Source organism: Trichomycterus rosablanca, chromosome 11 (genome assembly GCF_030014385.1).
Source record: "Trichomycterus rosablanca isolate fTriRos1 chromosome 11, fTriRos1.hap1, whole genome shotgun sequence".
Lineage (NCBI taxonomy): Eukaryota > Metazoa > Chordata > Actinopteri > Siluriformes > Trichomycteridae > Trichomycterus > Trichomycterus rosablanca.
The window spans coordinates 36109441-36129496 of NC_085998.1; the positions used below are offsets into that span (position 1 = coordinate 36109441).

General features: G+C 40.5%; 1 protein-coding gene across 1 annotated transcript in view; it reads left to right on the forward strand.

The window, feature by feature from the left end:
• Positions 1-20056, forward strand: part of hgfb (hepatocyte growth factor b) — a 53438-nt gene that overhangs the window by 26602 nt on the left and 6780 nt on the right. The window contains exons 8-17 of the mRNA XM_063004281.1: positions 3294-3459; positions 4002-4135; positions 5498-5591; positions 13444-13580; positions 15960-15989; positions 16106-16211; positions 16538-16612; positions 16988-17128; positions 19543-19649; positions 19763-19905. Of these exons, the coding sequence (XP_062860351.1) occupies positions 3294-3459; positions 4002-4135; positions 5498-5591; positions 13444-13580; positions 15960-15989; positions 16106-16211; positions 16538-16612; positions 16988-17128; positions 19543-19649; positions 19763-19905 (1133 nt within the window). The remainder of the gene's footprint in view (positions 1-3293; positions 3460-4001; positions 4136-5497; positions 5592-13443; positions 13581-15959; positions 15990-16105; positions 16212-16537; positions 16613-16987; positions 17129-19542; positions 19650-19762; positions 19906-20056) is intronic.

Genomic DNA, 20056 nt, shown 5'->3' on the forward strand with positions numbered 1-20056 from the left:
TGTCCAGAGGAACCCAAGCCATAGTGGGGTTGTGGTCTCGTAACCAAGGTTGACCCAGGATGATGGGCGAGATGGTGCCGGTCATGATGTACAGGGCCCTCTTCTCCTCGTGGAGAGCCCCTATGCGTAGGGAGATAGGGATGGTGCGATGGGTGATGTTACCCACAATCTTACCATTGACTCCGGAAATACGTTGGGGTGCTTGGAGAGGAATTGCTGGTATCTGGAGTCTCTGCACCAAACTGTCCTCGATGAAGTCACCCTCCGACCCGGAATCAATCAGAGCCGCTAACACACACACATTGGAGTTGTGAGACAACTGGATATTGAGGCGAGACTCGGTCTTATGGATGGAATGAAACGTGCTCACCTTATGAAGATTGGGGCTCTGTGATGACGTCTTGGTTCTCTGAGCTCCTCCTGCTGCCTCTGCTAACCTCTCCGGCCTAGAAGGGCACTCAGGGAGTTGGTGACCAGCCTCTCCACAGTAGAGACAAAGATGGTTTCTCAGACGTTCTCTTCGCTGCCGTTCAGTCAGACGAGTACGACCCATCTCCATGGGTACGTGGCTCGAGGTGCTAGGGAGCTGACGGTTCTGACTGGAACACGGGTGCTGAGTCGCTAACAAAACATGGTGATCTAGCTGGATGGATAACTCGATAAGTTCCTCGAGGCTCATGTTTAAGGAGCGATAAACTAGTTCTTTCTGGAGATTGGGTATGAGACCGGCCTTAAACTGGGATATAAGTGCCGTCTCATTCCATCCACTAGAGGCAGCCAAGGTGCGGAACCTGAGGGAGTATTCAGCAACACTTCTTTTCCCTTGGGTGAGCTGACGAAGCTCGTCCCCGGCCGAGACGCCATGACGAGGGTGGTGGAACGTACTACGGAAAGCCTTAAGGAATCGCTGCAAGTCCTGGGCTTCGGGACCATTGGTGAGCCAGATGGCTGTGGCCCACGAGGAGGCCTCACCAGTGAGCCTAGAGATAAGTAGTGCGATAGCATTGCGTTCTGGAGTGAGCGGTCTGCTGGCTAGGAACAGTGAGAATTTAAGTAGAAACTCCTCACAGCTCTCGGGGTCCCCGGAGTATGGAGGAGGTTCCGGGATGGGGATAAGCGTGGTGGGTTGTGCGGTGACGGGGGTGTTGACAGGTGCGGTACTGGCTGTGGGCACCTGCGGAGCCGCCGTGGCCCCCACGGTGAGGTTCTGGACCTGTTGGGTGAGAGCCTGAATCGCCCTACCCTGATCGTCAATCTGCTTCATAAGGCGCTGGATAAGTTGTTCCGCCGTCTCCATATTTTAGGCGAAGTATTCTGTCAAATACTGCTTAATGAGTGGTCTGGAGACGAGGATGCAGAACACGTAATGTTTATTAGAGTACAACAGGAAACAAAAAAGAATACGGTCGGCGGTAGTAGGGCAAAAAATAACAAAGAAATGGATGACGAAAGAAAAGAGGAAATACTGGAGAGAAAAAAACAATGTTACTAAGAACTAACAGAAAAACCTAGATAGGACAGTAAGAGACAGAGAGGTGGTGAACTGAACGAGGCGGCCAACGGATGGGACCGAGAGCAAGTAGAGTGAGAGAGAAGTACAGGGAGAGCGAGGGATAGGAAAAAAGTAAGAGAGTTAGTAGGGGGAGATAGAGAGAGCGTTAGTTCACCGACAGAGAAGATGTTAGTATGAAAGAGAGAAATGTTAATGAAAACGAAAAAAGAAAACAGGACGAACTACACAAGCACAGGTAGGGACGCGCCGGAGGAGCGGGCTAGGGTGAGACCTAACTCAGCCCCAGCCGGCCAAACACAAAACACCTGTGAGTACAAACAATGCTCCAAACAAACAGCGATAGAGGAAGAGGGAAAGGAGTGAGAAACCTATGGATCTAAACAAACAAAACACTGGAGCAACAATACAGAGACCAGGACAGTTCACACACACACCTAAACACAGGTTAACTTAATGCTAAGGAGAACAGGGAAAGGAGAAGGGGCGCGCGTGAAGGAGAACGCTGGGAAACACACAGACTAACGTAAAACTGAACACACTACGCACACACGCACACACTCACCCGACGTAGATAAACACGGAAGTAAGTAGCAGGAGAAAAAGTAACTGGAAAGAGTATCGCTCGGTATGACGGCAAATCAAATACTTCGCACTCGAACAGTGAAAACGGAAACCTTAAATAGAGAAAGAAAGAACCCGGAACTAATGAACCGCACCCTGTGAATGGCAAGCGCGCAGATTAGAAGGCGGGGCTAAGGGAGCGCGTCACCGAGGGAGAGTCAGCGTCGGGATTTCTTACAGACACAACACAAGACTTCAGATTTAATATGGGACAAATAAAGATTTGTGTACTTTGTGGCTATATTAAGGCAAACCAGGACTTAAAAAAGGATCAAATGTTTTTATAAGTCAATTCAAGTCAGTAATGGACTTCTGGGACGTCTCGGGTCAGTCAGTGCTCGCAAGCACAGTCTTAGGCGGTGCAGAGTTATTTATCAGAGAATATGCTTTACATGTGTTTGGAAATCCCTGTCCAGTTCTTACCCATGTGTGTTGCAGCTGTGTGCACGCTGATGCCGAAACAATCTGCAGAAACGATCAGATCATCAGTGCGTGGATTTAGATGGCTTGGGTCCACTTGGAAAGTGGACCTCCTGTCTATCTGATCGCCGTTCTTAAGGCCAGAAATGACTATTAAAACCCAGCCTGTTGATCTGCAGTATACAGTATTGTTTTTCCAGCTCTGCTGTGCTACTAATGAGGCAGTTCTTTCAAGACGTAGATGGAGTATGGAGCACTTTAATTTGGCTAAACAATTTTAACATGGCATTACAAAATCCTATGTAATACGAGTGCACATGTTGGAATTAAATGCTGTACATATTCCTGAGTCAGGTCAAGGAATTTATTTGTTTCAGGACTCATTAGTGGAACCTTTGTTCAATATGTATGACACACCTCTGACCTATGATGAAGCGGGTTGTTTATACAAAGGAGAATTTCATGTTTCATATTATTCAGATTGAATCTAGAGAGCTGTACATTTTAAGTTCATGTCCAAAATATATTTCCCAGCTGTTTTACTAGAAGCTGCAATTGCTTTGACTCACTTGCCAGGCATCGGTTCTTCACAAGAAAAACAAAACTTCTGTTGTTTCAACCTCAACGTTCGCGGTTACACAGTGACCGAGTGTGAATCATCATGTATCACCAAAAAAATAAAACTGTTGTGCTGGATTTTCTTACGTCGGTCCGTTTCTGTCTTTTTCCTTCTTCACAGCCTCTGACAACCACAGTGATGCTGAAACAACTACATCATGTTTCCGTGGTAATGGAGAAATGTATCGAGGGTCCGTGTCAGTCCCTCATGATGGTTTGACCTGTCAGAGATGGGATGCCCAGTATCCCCATGCGCACACCTACATGCCTCAAAACTACCGCTGCAAGTAAGTGCTTTTTCAATAGGGGTGGGCAAATTGGCTGGGTACTTTAAGCTTAACCCCTTAAACCCCTCATGTAATTTTAACATTTTATGTTTACAATTTCATTGTCGGCAGCACAGTGGGTAGCACTGTTGCCTCACAGCAAGAAGGTCCTGGGTTTGATCCCCAGGCGTGGTGGTACGAGTCCTTTCTGTGCGGAATTAGCATGTTCTTCCCGTGTCTGCGTGGGTTTCCTCCAGGAGCTCCGGTTTCCTCCCACAGTCCAAAAACATACAGTCAGGTTAATTGGAGACACTGAATTGCCCTATAAGTGAATGGATGTGTGTATGTGTGTGTGTGTGTGTGTGTGCGCCCTGCGATGGACTGGCGCCCCATCCAGGGTGTTACTGTGTGCCTTGCACCCATTGACAAGCTGGAATAGGCTCCAGCACCGCGACCCTGATTGGCCCAGATGACATTGGCAGTATAGAAATGCACAATAATAATTATGTGCTGGTCTAAAATGGAAGTGGAGGTCGGACTAAAAATGTTTATGTGCACTGCAGAGACCTGAAGGAGAACTACTGCAGGAATCCTGATGGTCGTCATGCCCCCTGGTGCTTCACTACTGACCCTAATGTGCCTTGGACATTCTGCACCAGCATCCCACGCTGTGGAGCATCAGAAGTTAAACCTGATGGTAAGTTGTATTCACAATTATTTCCAAACTATGTTTGGCTTAAGGGCATGGTGCCGTTTATCTCCCCGAAACAACCAGAAAGTTGGGCATGTGGGTGGCACATAAGTCTAATGCGCTAGTCCACCACACTGAGATCTCGAGCTCTTAAGCTTAAATCTCAGCTGTGCTATCTTTATGGCTGGACTATCCAATAGGCACGATTGAGAATGGGAGGTTGATGGGTTTTTTATTGCTGCTGTAATTGCGGCCTCTGTCTGCTGGTGAAGATGCCTACACAAGAGATGAATGATCCACAGACAGCAGGGCGTGACTCTCCATACATGTTACGGCTCACTGTGTGACCACCTTAAATCTCAGCCTTTTCATTGTGACCTGCAGCAGCTAAAAAACTCAGTGTTCATGGTTACTGTTGTATTTATTAAGTAGATGTACATACATCCACTTAAAATGGTATCACATAATGACATGAGACCACAGGGGCTGTAAAAGGGAGGTGATGATGCATCTTTTGATCCCTCAAATTAAACGCTGATTAAACATCACAAGTATATGGCCGCACAAGATTACTGTAATTTGACATGCAATGGGTCAAGTGAGTCGCCCACACAGGTGCCCGGCAATTAACTTCTAAATTAGGCTTAATTACTTTTCTGGATCACAGAGATTCTGGATATTCACCGTCACTGATAATGAGCCTATTTTTTATATCTTATTTTCCCTTTCTACTGCAAACTGCAATTTTCCTCAGCCTTGATAAAAGATTAAGAGATAGAATTAATTTAATATATCCTTTTTTGGCTTGGGAATATTTGTCCCTGTGAAACATAAGTGCAAAAATTTGAGATGCTGCCATTTCTCTCAGTTCTCCATCTCTGCAGTTTGGCATTGACGCATACGGGTCCCAGTAGTCCAAACTCGATATTTACTAAAATAGGCCCCAGTTAAAGGCATGCATACTGAGAGTGAGCAGTATTGTGGGAACAGGACATGCTGTAGGACTCAAACATTAATCAACATTGACAGATTTGCATTCCTAACAATAGAATTAAAAGACTGGTTCAGGTCCTCAGGCTGGCATTGATTTAGCCATCTTTTTGACTGGGGCCACAGGGTTTAGGAGCACATGGAATAATTAGACCTTGGTTGTGTTAGTTTATAGCAAACCGGACATGCAGGTCAATTGGTCGGACAGGTCTGCATGTATATTGTAATGGAAGAAAAACATTGGTCTGCTTACTATCTAGATAGATAAATGCTTTATTGATCCCGAAGGAAATTAATGTTACATTCACATTAACCTACAGTATGTTACATAAGCTGGCCATGTTCCTGAGTTTGTGGTTTTTGGATGATGTTTTTTAGAGTGTTATACTGGGAATGGAGAGATGTACAAAGGAAAGCAGATAAAGACTCGTTCAGGAATTCCATGTGCACCATGGAAGGACCATACTGAGAGGTAAGTTCTAATCCTGCTACCAATGTCAAGGTAACCATTTGGAAAACCCTGTTTGTTATTTCAGCACAAAACAAGGTTCATTCAAGTTTGGTGTGGGGAAACTCCTATGGCCTTTATAGAGCTCTGACCCTAAAAGCATATTAATTCCAAACTGCCTCTAACACAGTTCAAAAGCATTTTAAGGCATCTAGGATTTCGAACAGCCTCCTTCTCTGGAGCGTGCATACAATAACGTAAAATGCTGTCTATGTAGAGAGCTCACTAGGTTTTCGAACACACCCTAAGTTTACCTGGCTGAACAGCCACACATAAGCCTAAGATTAATTAAGTGCTGAGTGTTGTCTGGATTGGTGTAAAGTATAATACCAATGAACTCTTGGGCAGTGATAAACTTAGGTGGTTAAAAACAAACATAACGTGGTGTTACCATTTAGTGGAGGACAAATAATGGTTTGTTTTTTATTACTCTAGACTGGCTTTCTTCATTATAATATAAAACTTATCATCCAACATTAGTGCCCAATCTTACTGCTTACCAGAAAAGCCCAAAAACACAACCCTAAATGCATACATGCACCTTTCTTGCTGGTTTTCTGATCCTACAGTAAATTTGAATAATGATCAGGTTTGTTCATCCAACACATCTTTTGAGTCATTTGGTTTCCATGGACACAAAATGTTTTGCTTTTCATCATTTTGCCTTCCAGAATTTCAAGGACACCCCCATAATGCCTGTCTGCCACTTATTAGAGAGTGAATAATTCATGTCATTAATTCAAGGATAAGCTTGCTACCAAAAAATAGGGCCACAAAAAGCCCACAGCCAAAACATTTTTCAGCAGTATCAGAGCATCTTAAAAATGAACATGTATAGTAGTTTTAAATAAATGAAATGCAAAAATAATAGGAACACCACATAATAAATTGGCTTCACTTTGAAGAGACGAATGAATAAAGTCCTATTAGGTTGTTAAAGAACAACATGCATCAGTTAATTCAATATTTCAAGCAACATTTTTAAAAAAGAAGATTTTAAAGGTTAATTGCAGGCGTTATTTATAACAAAAACTGGTAAATTATTTAATGTTTTAAAGAAAAAAACTCAAATCCTCAGAACTCATGAAAGTGTATGTCATGCATAGACAAACTAGATAAGCGAAGAATAATAATAGAGGAAGCTCACTGGCAGCACTTCACAGGATTGTTACTTAATGCTCCAAAAGTATTATTTTTAAGTGAAAAGTTTGGTTTAATTTAGTCAGGGATCCATTTGTCTGTGTTAAGTGTCATTCAACTTTCTCTCAAAAGTCTTCACCAGCACCAGCAGTGTTGTGTCATCTGCATTTCAAAGGTTATGTTTCCACCTCTGGTCTTGAATTCTTGATCATCTCCCTTCAGTTCTGCTTCTTTGCTTCATTATATGTTCAGCGGCGTACAGGCTGAACAGGATTGACAACAGAACGCAGCCTTGTCCAACTCTTTGCCGATGTGGAACCAGTCTGTTTGTCCATTTTCTGCCATGACTGTGGGTTGTTGCTCAGTGAGGAGATTCTGTATATAAACAATGAAATGATCTGGTATGCATCTTTCTGAGGACATCCCACAATTTTGTGTTGCCACCACTGTTATATATAAACAGCTTCAATAAAGCCAAAGTGTGTAGCAGGGCTGCAATTTGATAATAAAAGCCAGTGCACAAGGATGTAGAACGAAGTAATTTAGTCTAAAGTATGGACTAGAAATGTGTTCTACATCTGAACGGATTTTGGTTTGGTGGAAACCAGTAGATGCGGTAGTAGAGAAGTGGTTTGGGCCGCCATCTGCTAGAAATGATAAGGTTTAAACTTTGCAGACTGAGAGGTAGATCACCACCTCATTCATCCATCAAAAAACTGAAAGATTTACTTTCTTTCTAATCTTTAATATCATTACAAACCAGTCAGAACTCACAGAAGAATATTCTAGAAAATAATAAAACTTAATCTGAAGGCAAGTTGTGGCCTTACTTTTATTAGTTCCTTGAAATAAGTATATTGTTACTTATTTTTCATTGTTTTCTCCACAGTCTATTGACTTTCTAAGGACTTTGCACACCCAAAAGCTGTTCAAACTAAATTGAATCTTTTTTTGTGGTAAAGCACAATAGATCATTAATGTCCCAGATCATTAAGCAGCTCTTAAGCAAAATATTGAACAGCTGTTCAGAGGATGAGGGGTTCTGGTGCTTTAAATGTTAGGAAGTCGGTGAAATAGAACATTATTATTATTATAAAACCCACCAGAGTTCAGAGCTCTTAAAAATTACACTGAATTACATCAGCAGAGAACAGCGAGCAGTTCCAGACATTGTTCAGCAATTCATTGCCATATGTGGTTTTTCACATCATTATTTTTGTAGGCTTTCTGTATTTTATTAGAAAGCTTTTTATGTTATTATAAAGAGAGAATAATCCTTTCAGCAGCCGTCTGTAACTGAAGATTAAGATATCACAAGACATTTTTGAATTGGTCTGTCAGTTCCTAGCACATTAAAACTTAAAACGTGTATGTTTAGAAAAGCGCTTGGTCCAGTAGATTAGATACAACAACTACGTGTCAAAGCTGATTTACTTTGTCTATAAGGATTGCATCTTGTCTGCCTTGTCTGTTTTTATTGTATTTTATTATTACCACTTTTTCAGGAGGTTTGAAGAATAAACTTTGTGAGCAAAAGTATGTAGACACCTAACAATGAGCTTGTTGGATATTCCATTCCAAAACAAGTGGCATTAATATTAATATGTGTTGCCCCACCCTGTGGGCTATAACAGCCTCCATTCTTCAATATGGTGTTACACATATTTGTGATGCAAGGCGACAGTGCTACCCACTTCACGGTGGTAAACCATGCTATCACACCAGAACTGATATCTTACATTTGCGAGTTCAAATCTCAGCTCTTCTACCAACAGGTCAATTGCCTATACAGACAATGATTGGCTCGTCTGAAGGGTGGGAATTCTGGAGGGGATTCCTCATAACTGCTGCAGTTATGACCTCTGTTGGCTGGTTGATGGCACTGCACAGAGACAGGGAATAATTGAGATTAGTGCGTGACTCTCCATGCGCGATAAGGATCTCCAAATGAGCTCACCTTGTGTGGGTGAAAAAAAGAGGTCAAGAGGAGCTGAGTTAAACCTCGTCTCTGGTTTAGCATGTTCTCTGTATGCTGTTGTTTCCTTACAAGCTTTAAAAACATAGCAGCAGGTAAACTGGTTTCTGTTAAGTGTCCCTAAAGGTGCAATTGACAGACGCCCTGTCTGGCTGTCCAGACGTCCTATTGCGTCTGTCAGGAATATTTTATTCCTGTCCAGTGTTTCTGGGTGTCTCTGCACCCATCACAATCCTGATCAAGGAGATGCAGTTGCTCAAAATGTTATAATTAATTCACAAATAATAGCTATTTAGTGCAGTGGTCTTTAGATCTAATTAAGTCTGTGTGTGTGTTTGTATATTTCTCTGATTGAAACAGACAGGTCAGCAGGAGGCCTGCAATGTTTCTGTTGTCCACTCTGACCTTAAAATGTGTGGCATTAAATAACATCCTTGCTTTATGAACAAGTTCCAGGTCAGAGATCACTCGCCCCTGCCTGTGCACAACCCCACTAGAGCAGTATAACAAAGAGCACAGGTCCTCGCACCGCCCCGCTGTGTTTGTCTTGCCTGTGAAAATAAGCTCCTTGCAGTTTTGCGAGAAAGAAAAACAGATTTTAGTTAAGCGTTGCTTTTTGAGAGAGCTTTAATTGATGGTAATGTGTGGCAGTCGGAGTGACTCAATTCCCCAAGAATTGTAGGCAGGCGGGTGCAGCTGGACCCACCAGCTTTAGCGATGACCTCTGACCTCCCTTTGCTCGCTCCTTACCCAAAACTCAGACCATGCACACATCAAAGCCGGGCAGGTTCTTTTGTTGGTCTACATGGTACGTGGCATCGCAACTGTGTCAGAGGTCACTCAGGTGTGGAGGACTGGTGTGAGAACCTCAGGTTAACCTCAGGTTAACCCACTAGAAGTCTTATTGTTTATCAAATTATGTGGACGCCTGAATATGAGCTTGTTGGACATCCTATTCCAAAACCATAGGCTTAAATAGACTCCACCAACAACATCCACTCTTCTAAAAAGGCTTTTCAAAAGATTTGGGAGTGAGTCTGTGGTTATTTATGCCTGTAAAAAAATTGTAAGGTTACTAAGCCCTAAGACACAGAACACAGTCAATGTTCCAATTCATTCAAAAGGTGATCAGTATAGTTAAGGTCAAGGTTTTGTTAAAGCCATTTGAGCTCCTCCACATTAAACATGTCAACCATTATATAAATGCAGTTGTAGCCTAGCGGTAAGGGTACTGGTCTAGTTACCAAAAGATTGCTGGTTCAAGCCCCACCACTGCCAGGTTGTCACTGTTGGCTCCTTGAGCAATGCCCTTAACCCTGAATTGCTTATACAGTATACTGTCACATTACTGTTAGTCGGTTTGGATAAAAGCGTCTGCTATATGCCGAAAATTTAAATATTACTAATTTTATACACTTAATAAACGTGACAAACAATATAATACAATATAATATAATACAAAAAACTATATAATTAGGAGGGTGGCCACAAATCTTTGTGAGAATCCACTCAATTTCTTTCTTAACCGCTTATCCAATCAGGGTTGTGGGGGGTGCTGGAGCCTATCCCAGCTTTTCAATGGGTGCAAGGCACACAATAACACCCTGGATGGGGCGCCAGTCCATCGCAGGGCAGATACACATACACATACACACACCCACTCACCTATAGGGCAATTCAGTGTCTCCAGTTAACCTCACTGCATGTTTTTGGACTGTGGGAGGAAACCGGAGCTCCCAGAGAAAACCCACGCAGACATGGGGAGAACATGCAAACTCCACACAGAAAGGACCAAGACCGCCCCGCCTGGGGATCGAGCCCAGGACCTTCTTGCTGTGAGGCGACAGTGCTACCCACTTAGCCCCTTTGTGAGAACCAAACAGTTCATCAACAAACTGTTGATTCATTTACACTACATTAAATGATGTGGATTCAAATTATATCATTTGAATCACTTGCATAATCACTTGAATAATTTATTCCTTATATAATTAGGTTAGACCGATAATTTCACATAATTTCTGCATTATGACTGTGTGAGTTATTTGATGTTTTTTTCTCCCCTTGGAATTCCAGCTGTAGAATTTGCAGCGTTCTGACAGTGGTATTCCCTAAACGTGGGGGGCTTGTGGATATTAATGTGGGAGAGCTGAGTGTAAAGGTCATGTTGCAATTAGCCAAACACTGTTCTAGTGATGAACAGGCTCTCAGCTGGAGAGTGCAGGTCTGGGGTAAAGAGAGGATTCTGAATTGCCTGATACTTATGCACACGATTTGCATGATAATGGAAAATTAATTCACTCTTATTGGAGTTTCTTCAGTTTCTGAAATACATCTAAACACATCGCAAACAGTCTGACTGTACTGTAAACCTTCAGAACTTCACTACATCTATTCCAGTCTGCACAAAGATGAAATGGTTTCTAGTACGTGTTCCTCTGTTTACAAAAAAATCTCAATGATTGTGAACACCAATGAACATTTATCACCAGGGATTACTGGCTCCATTACAGATGTTTATTATCTTTGGTTTTATTCTTTACTGGTTCATATTAACACAGTTCCAGTAATTTTAATTGGTTCCCAGTGGTTATATTCAGTTAATGTGGAATTTACCTGTACATGTTGTAGTAAGTTTGTTAAATTAAAGAGTTAACATTAATTAACATTTTTTTTTAGCTTGGCATACATTAAAAACATGAGAAATTGCTATAATAAATAAGTAAGTAAGTAAGTAAATTTTATTTATAAAGCACTCTTAAAACAACTTACGTTGACCAAAGTGCTGTACATCGAATAAGCATACATAACACAACATTATATAAAAAACAAAAAAAAACAAAAAAAAATAAAAAAGTAAGAACCAAATAAAAATACAGAGTAAGAGACAAAATAAAACAAATACAAATAGACTAAACAATTAAAATTAACACAGCTCCTCACTGTTCAAATGCCAGCTTATAAAGGTATGTTTTTAGGAGTGATTTAAAAACTGCGGCCGAAGGTGCTTGTCGAATATTAGGAGGTAGAGTGTTCCATAGCCTCGGAGCATAAACTGCAAATGCACGATCACCTTTTAGCTTCAAACGAGCCCTAGGAACAGTCAACAAATTCTGAGTGGCTGATCTTAAAGATCGCTGTGCGGTTGCGGGAGAAAGCATACCACTGAGATAAGCCGGGGCTTGACCATTAAGCGCTTTAAAAACAAATAAAAGCACTTTAAAATGAATCCTGTGCTGAACAGGCAGCCAATGTAGTGAGGCAAGGACTGGTGTAATATGGTTTCTTTTCTTAGTATTAGTCAGTAACCTTGCTGCTGCATTCTGGACTACCTGCAAGCGCCGCAACAGAGACTGACTAATCCCAATATACAGAGAATAATAATAAGTGTAACTAACAGTTATTGTCCAGATTGATAACACACAATGAACAGACAAGTACGGTGTATAAAGTGTGTAAATGTGTAAATCAAATCTGCAAATCTTACAACCCCAAATCAGAAAAAGTTGGGACAGTATGGAAAATGCAAATAAAATAACCTTGTCTAAAAATTACCCTGGAAAAGTTGGCAAAGAAAAGTACATTAAGATCTTAGAGCAACATGTGCTGCCTTCAAGACGTCGTTTTTTCAAGGGACGTCCAGCATTTTTCAACAAGACCATGCAAAACCACCTGCTGCACACATTACAAAGGCATTACTGCAGAAGAAGAGGGTATTGGTTCTGGACTGGCCTGCCTGCAGTCCTGACCTGTCCCCAATAGAGAATGTGTGGAGAACTTTGAAATGAAAAATGCGACAACGACGACCCCGCACTGCTGCACATCTTAAGACGTGTTTGCAGGAAGAACGAGACAAAATAAAAGCTGAAACACTAAATCACTTGCTCTCCTCGGTGCCAAAATGTCTTTTAAGTGTGGTAAAAAAGGATTAGTGACATTACAAAGTGGTAAATGCTTTACTGTCCCAACTTTTTTTGGAATGTGTTGCAGACCTGAAATGCAGGAATGAATGTTTATTAATAAATGAAATAAAGTTGAGCAGATAAAACATGAAATATCTCAGGTTCATCCTGTCTGCCATCAATGTCTGTTTTTTAATATTAGCATTTTCCATGCTGTCCAAACTTTTTCTGATTTGGGGTTGTAATAACCATGATGTGTTTCATACGCTGGACAGAAGCTGAGCATCATGACTGTAAAGAAAAAAATCAGTGGTGCATAAATAAAGTGTAAAAATGTTGGTTGATAAATTATTAAGTAAAAAGGAATAGTAAGCAACTAGTCTGTGCTTGTGTAAAGGGCATAAAAGTAATTAATTGTGAGGTCTGTGAGGCATCTCAGTTTGTGAAAAATAAATAAAGAAATAAATAAATCACCAAGAAAATCCTCTAAAACAAAATATGTTTTTACACTGGTATGAAATACAGTCATAGGTGAGAGGTGAACAATGTTATACGTCTCAGAGTGTTTTCTTATTCCTTGTAGTCGTGTTTTGGACACAGTAGTTGCAATTGTGAAAGCACATCTGATTAAAATCTTTATCGGATCACTAAATTAAAACCTCCACCAGTAATAAACAGAAACGTTTACTGGTTTACATGCTTTACCAGGTTTATTTTCTTTCCTCTGACAAATATGCACAGAATGTTTTTCCTTCAGTTTGGTCATTACAGCAATATTTTGTAATCCACGTGTTGTCAGGAACGAGCGAGACGTGATGACATTAAATGATGAACTAGAAGGAAACTTCTGCAGGAATCCAGACAAGGACAAGCATGGACCCTGGTGCTACACCAACAGTTCCCTAATCCCATGGGACTACTGCCCCATCAAGCGCTGTAAGTTCAACTGCCATATTTAATACTCTCTTTACCTTACATTTCTTTACTTAAATATAATATACACAGATCATGCATAACATTATGACCACCTTCGTAATATTGTGTTGGTCCCCCTTTTGCTGCCAAAACAGTCCTGACCCGTCGAGGCTTCAAGTCCGACACCTTTCTATCAGAACCAGCATTAACTTCTTCAGCAATTTGAGCCTCACGCTTGCCCCCTAACACATCAACTTTGAGGATAAAATGTTCACTAGCTGCCTAATATGTCCCACCCACTAACATGTGCCATGATGTTATTCACTTTACCTGTCAGTGGTCATAATGTTATGCCTGGTCGGTGCATGCGGATGCTAAATCTTTTGTAACAGATTTTTTTGGTGTTGTGTATCAGAACTGTTCATTAGAGGTTTTCTTAATGAGGGTTAATAAGGATCTTATCTTAAACAGTTTCTAAAGGTGGTTCTACAATTAATATTATAGCTTTCTGCAACAGTTGTTAAAGATTTTAAAACTTACTTGTCAATTCTGAACCTAAATAATTGTATTTCACTTTTGTTACTCTGCGTTTTCAATCCTGGGTTAGATCCCTGGTAGATCAGCGGTTAAGGTACTTGACTAGTAATAGGAAAATTGCTGGTTCAAGCTCTACCACCACCAAGTTACCACTGTTGGGCTCTTGGGCAAGACCCTCAACCCTTAATTACTCAAATTGCATTCAATGATAATTGTAAGTCTGCTAAATGCCAAAAATGTAAATGTAAATCCCTGGTCTGCTTGAAAACAAGGGTGTGAGGTTTGCTTTGTCCAACCTTGGGTGTAGAACGTGTTTAAGATCCCTCCACTTCAGTAAGTGCATCCATACTGGCAGTGTCAACATATAGAAGGTTAAAAACTATACGTTCATGTTAATTATAAAAGCTTTTATCATAGAGCACTACCATCGTAGCACTAACATTTATAATAATTTAAATGTTAACACTTGGTTTAGTTTATTTAAGCTGTAAAAAGCCTGCCATGAGTCTGATGTTGATGTTTCACACCTACCATCATCACTTACGCCTGGGAATTACAGCATGTGCTTCATGAAATCAAAAACTCCATGCACAGTTTAAACAAAGACCTCACATGTAATGAAGAATAAAGATGTGATGTGGTGTATCTGTCATAACTCGTCCTGTATGCCTACCTTCACATGTCTTCATCTTTATGTAAACGAATGTATTTCACACTTATAGATCATCCTCAGTCATCGTTTAGTCCCACATGCAGCCCTAGTGACTGCACCAGACCTCCCAGGAACATTTTCTACTCAAATTACCCTGTAAACACATTGTAGGCTAATTAATTATTAGTTTATCTGACATTGATTACGTGCAGGATATTTATTAACAGGTCAACCGCATACACTTATAAGGAACATGTACTGTATATCATGTGTGCAATTTTAGAATTTTGATGGTTTCCACAACTGTTCTTTTTCTGTGACTGAATGATTGAAACATGAATGTTTACATGTTAAAATGCTGCTGAGTTTAAAGCTTTTATTGTAGCCTGATACCTAAAAATCTTCCTTCAAAAAGCTTCAGCCCTTTCCACATGATCAGAAAAAACTTCAGTTGATCTTGGGTGTTTAAGGTGGTCCAGCAGCTTACAATTAATTACAATTAATAACAAATAATCAGAAGGCCATATATACACGATTAGGCATAACATTATGACCACCTTCGTAAATTCTTGCTGCCAAAACAGCCTAGTAACTGTGATGCTCTGTGTATTCTGACACCTTTCTATCAGAACCAGCATGAACTTCTTCAGCAGTTTGAGCTACAGTAGCTCGTCTGTTGAGTTGGACCACACGGGCCAGCCTTTACTCCCCACGTGCATCAATGATCCTTGGCCGCCCATGACCCTGTCGCCGGTTTACCACTGTTCCTTCCTTGGACCACTTTTGATAGATACTGACCACTGCAGACCGGGAACACCCCACAGAGCTGCAGTTTTGGAGATGCTCAGACCCAGTCGTCTAGCCATCACAATTTGGCCCTCGTCAAACTCGCTCAAATCCTCACGCTCGCCCATTTTTCCTGCTTCTAACATCAACTTTGAGGATAAAATGTTCACTTGCTGCCTAATATATCCCCCCCACTAACAGGTGCCGTGATGAAGAGATAATCAGTGTTATTCACTTCACCTGTCAGTGGTCATAATGTTATGCCTAGTCGCAATTTAGACAAAGCAGTACCCATTTCAATAATATAATCACAGAAAAATGATCCAGAAATCCCAGACAGCTTTTGTAAAATGCATGTCCAGTTAAAGTCTACACAAACATTTGTATTTCTCTTGTTTATATTTCTGTACTTTGATTTTTTTTAGGCCCACTTCAAAACAATCTCCCACTAAAAGGTAATTATGTGCTAATTATGCTTAATGTGCGTTCATTACTGGAAAATTCTTAAGTTCTCATGGTCATTATAGTTAATACAAGTAAATTGAACCTTTTTTTTATTGTTTCCTAGCAGCTGAAGCTTCATTTGTCTCCTGTTTTGTTCATAAACAAGTTCGGATAGTGGGTGGAGCCCCAGTACCGATTGAAGAGGGCAGCTGGATGGTCAGCATCCAAAAAGGGTGGGTTACTTTATGCAGAAAAAAAAAAATCACTAATTACTATAACATTTGCAGCAAGTCATTGTAAATACTGTTGATACTGTTGGCTGCACTTTTTGGAAAATGAATCTTGTTTTTAGACACGGTGCTGTTTGTATTTATGCTCTATTCCAGTGTGAATGTATGGAAACTCCCTTACTAAAATGTTTAGCAGTCTGTTTTGGAATCTTTATAAATGCATACTTTAAATATATATTATTCTTTTGTGTTTTATAATGTATAAAGGTCATTTTAGTATCGCATGGTTAGAGTTCATGCTGTCTGATCTCGCTTGCTGGTTTGTTTAGGACCGGTCACTGGTGCGGAGGCTCGCTGGTCCGGGAGGAGTGGGTGCTGACGGACAGAGAGTGCTTCTCCTCATGGTAATTTATCTGCAGTCGTGTTACACAAGCATCGTCGCGCACTCGGTTTGACCTCCACATTTGCTGGGGTTAGAGGGGTCTTTTTCCAGATCTCAGACGATTTCTCTTACATGTCTAACCTAACAAATCATAGCTTCTGATGCTTTTAGTACCGAAGATATTAGACCACCACTATGTATGTATATCCTCGCAAAAGAATCCATGGAAGTGAGCCAGAGTTGAGAAAGAATTTTGTTTGATTTATTAGATTATTTATACATACTTCTGTACAAAAGTCATATACAGTGTGGGAAAAAAAGTTCTGACAAATGCAATAAATATAAAGTTAAATAGCACCAACTGAGCTCTAATCAAAGGGTCTGGATCTCTCCCCAGTGTTCCTGACCTGTCAGAATACAGAGTGTGGATCGGCTCTTCTCATCTAAACGAATCGGCTGAGAACAGACAAGAACAGAAGATCACTCATGTTGTCTGTGGTCCAGAAGGATCAGGACTCGCCCTGCTACAACTCGCACAGTAAGCCCTTCAACTAATCATCTACGTTTCTTTTTACCCCACAATAGACTGTGTTTAAAAAGTCAACATTTTGGGATGGCAAGTGGCAAATAACAGCAAAATATTTATTATACTGTTACGAGATTACTAGTTCAAACCTCTGTGATTGTATAGCCAACAGAATCCACTAAAGCAATGTACAGTGGTACCTTGAAACTCAACATCAATTGGTTTTGGGAGTGGTGTTGAGTTTAAGAGATGTTGTGTTTCAAGCTAATGCTTTAATGCTTTCCATGATCCTGTGGAACTGCATATATTTTGGGCTCATGTAAAATAATGGGGTTGTTTTTGACTCTTAAACACTAAAAATAACACAAATATAATATAAAAAACACAAATACAATTAAAAACAGTTTAAAATAAAATAAATAACTGTTGCACAAAGCCTAACGTGACTTATTGTAGTAAAATGAGGAATTTAATTAGTGGAGACACTTGAGCAGTAATAATTAAGAGAAGTTTAGTGTTCCTGTGTCATAATTCTAATACATTGTCACGTTAAGCTTGTTTTTAACGATAAGCGTTTTAGGCTCTCTGAAAAGCTGATTCTCACAATTTCTCAGAACCTCGAGCTGTAACAAGTTAAAAAGTGAAACGGAGGAAAATCCAGATAAACACAGATACATGTGGAGCTTTCAGACTGGATTTGACGGTTATTTCACACAAATGCAGATTCGTCTCATATTCACACTTTTATGATGTTTCTCCACCCTGCTCAAGCGAAGCACTAAACAAAGCAGCTATTCAGTGTTAATTTAATTAAATAAATAAATTTTTAAAAAGGTGAATACATTGAGATTAAGGGAAATGTTGAGTTTAAGGGTACGAATTCCTCGACAAAGGGAGTTGTTTGTTTATTAGGATTTTAACGTCATGTTTTACACTTTGGTTACATTCATGACAGGAACGGTAGTTACTCATTACACAAGATTTATCAGTTCACAAGGTTATATCAAACACAGTCATGGACAATTTTGTATCTCCAATTCACCTCACTTGCACGTCTTTGGACTGTGGGAGGAAACCGGAGCACCCAGGGTAAACCCACGTAGACACGGGGAGAGCATGCAAACTCCACACAGAAAGGACCCGGACCGCCCCACCTGGGGATCGAACCCAGGACCTTCTTGCTGTGAGGCGACAGTGCTACCCACTGAGCCACCGTGCCGCCCCGACAAAGGGAATTGAGTTTCAAAGATTTTGAGTTTAGGGGACATTGAGTTACAAGGTACCGCTGTATCAGTCTTAACAGTGTTAGAGAACTACTACCCTGCATATTATCATGAGCTAATTATCAAGTCCTCAATAAGCTTAACCAGGTGTGCTGGACACCGGAAAAGTTTGAAACTTGGCAGGGCAGTGAGTCCTTAAAACCAGTCAAGAATTCCTGCCTTAAGCGTAACTGGATTTGCCATAAGTAGTCCTGGGTTCGACAATAAAGTTGTTTAGGCATAAAAATAATGGTTATATAAAGAAAAGCAACTACTGAATCTATAATTATTGTTATTATTATAGTTTTTCATTAAAAGGCCCAGTAAACTGTTAGGATATTGGCCATAATCAACTTAAGTGTCAGGAAACTTGAAACATTAATAAAGATTTAACCATCTGTCATCTAAAACTGGGTTGTAAATGGGCCTCTCAGCAGGTCAGTGGTCCAAAACACAGAACCAATCCACTTTAATTAATGGTTTTATTATAATAATATTTTTTGTTAGTAGTAGTAGTAGTAAATACATGCTGTAAGACAAAAAATGTGTCTCAGGCGCTGAGAAATTGTAAGAATCAGATTTTTATTTCAGTTTTGTTTATATTATATCTGTCATATTATAAATATTATATTTTTTAGTGTATTAGTGTCAAAAACAACCCTATTGTTTTACATTAGTCTAAAATATATGCAGTTCCACGGGACCATGAAACACATCAACAGGTTTCCCAAACATCCTTATGGAAAAACAAAATACCTTGAAACTCGGCGTCTTTAAAACTCAGTGCCAGTCCCAGAACCAATTGACGTTGAGTTTCAAGGTACCACTGTACTAAGCTATCCCCTCTGCAATACCAGGATAATGTGGAAAGAGTTGGGGGTTTGGTGTAGTTATAAATTGCTGTATAAATATCTATATTGTATTGTTTTTGTTTTTATCACTGCTTTGTCCTGGTTAGTGTTGTGGTGAGTCTGATTCATTGGGCGAAAGGCAGGAAACACCCAGGACAGTTTGCCAGTCCATCACTATATTTAGCTATTTATGTTTCTGATTAATAGACCTAATGCTGGATTTTCCTTGTTGTTGTTACTCACCACATTTGTTTTAAATCAGTGAATTCCAGTTCCTCATGGTTTAGTTAGATGTGTTTTCTCTCCGTGTTAGGCCGGCTCGCATAACCAAGCATGTGAGGATCATTCAGCTTCCTGTGGCCGGCTGCACCATTCAGGAGGGCACTATGTGTTCAACATTTGGCTGGGGGGAAACTAAAGGTACTGTCATTTAAACCACAGGCTTTGTGATTACTCACATCAGCAGCTTAGTTCAAAGATTAAAACAGTGTTACAGTGTTCCCAGAGTAATAATTAAAGCTATAATCGTGCAGGCACGGGACATGAGGGGACACTGAAGAGTGTTCATCTGCCCATTGTGAGCAATGAACACTGCCAGCAGTTACACCGAGGAACCCTGCAGATCACCGAGGCTAAAATGTGCGCTGGTGGAAAGAGGGATGAGGGAGTGTGTGAGGTGAGAAGATTTACATTCTGTAATGTGTAGGGATGTAACGATGCACCACAAGACAGTTAATAACCGATTCAAAAATTCCACGATTCAAATCGATTTGACATGTAAAATAAATCGATATTCACTTTAAACAGCAGAGGGCACTGGTGCTATG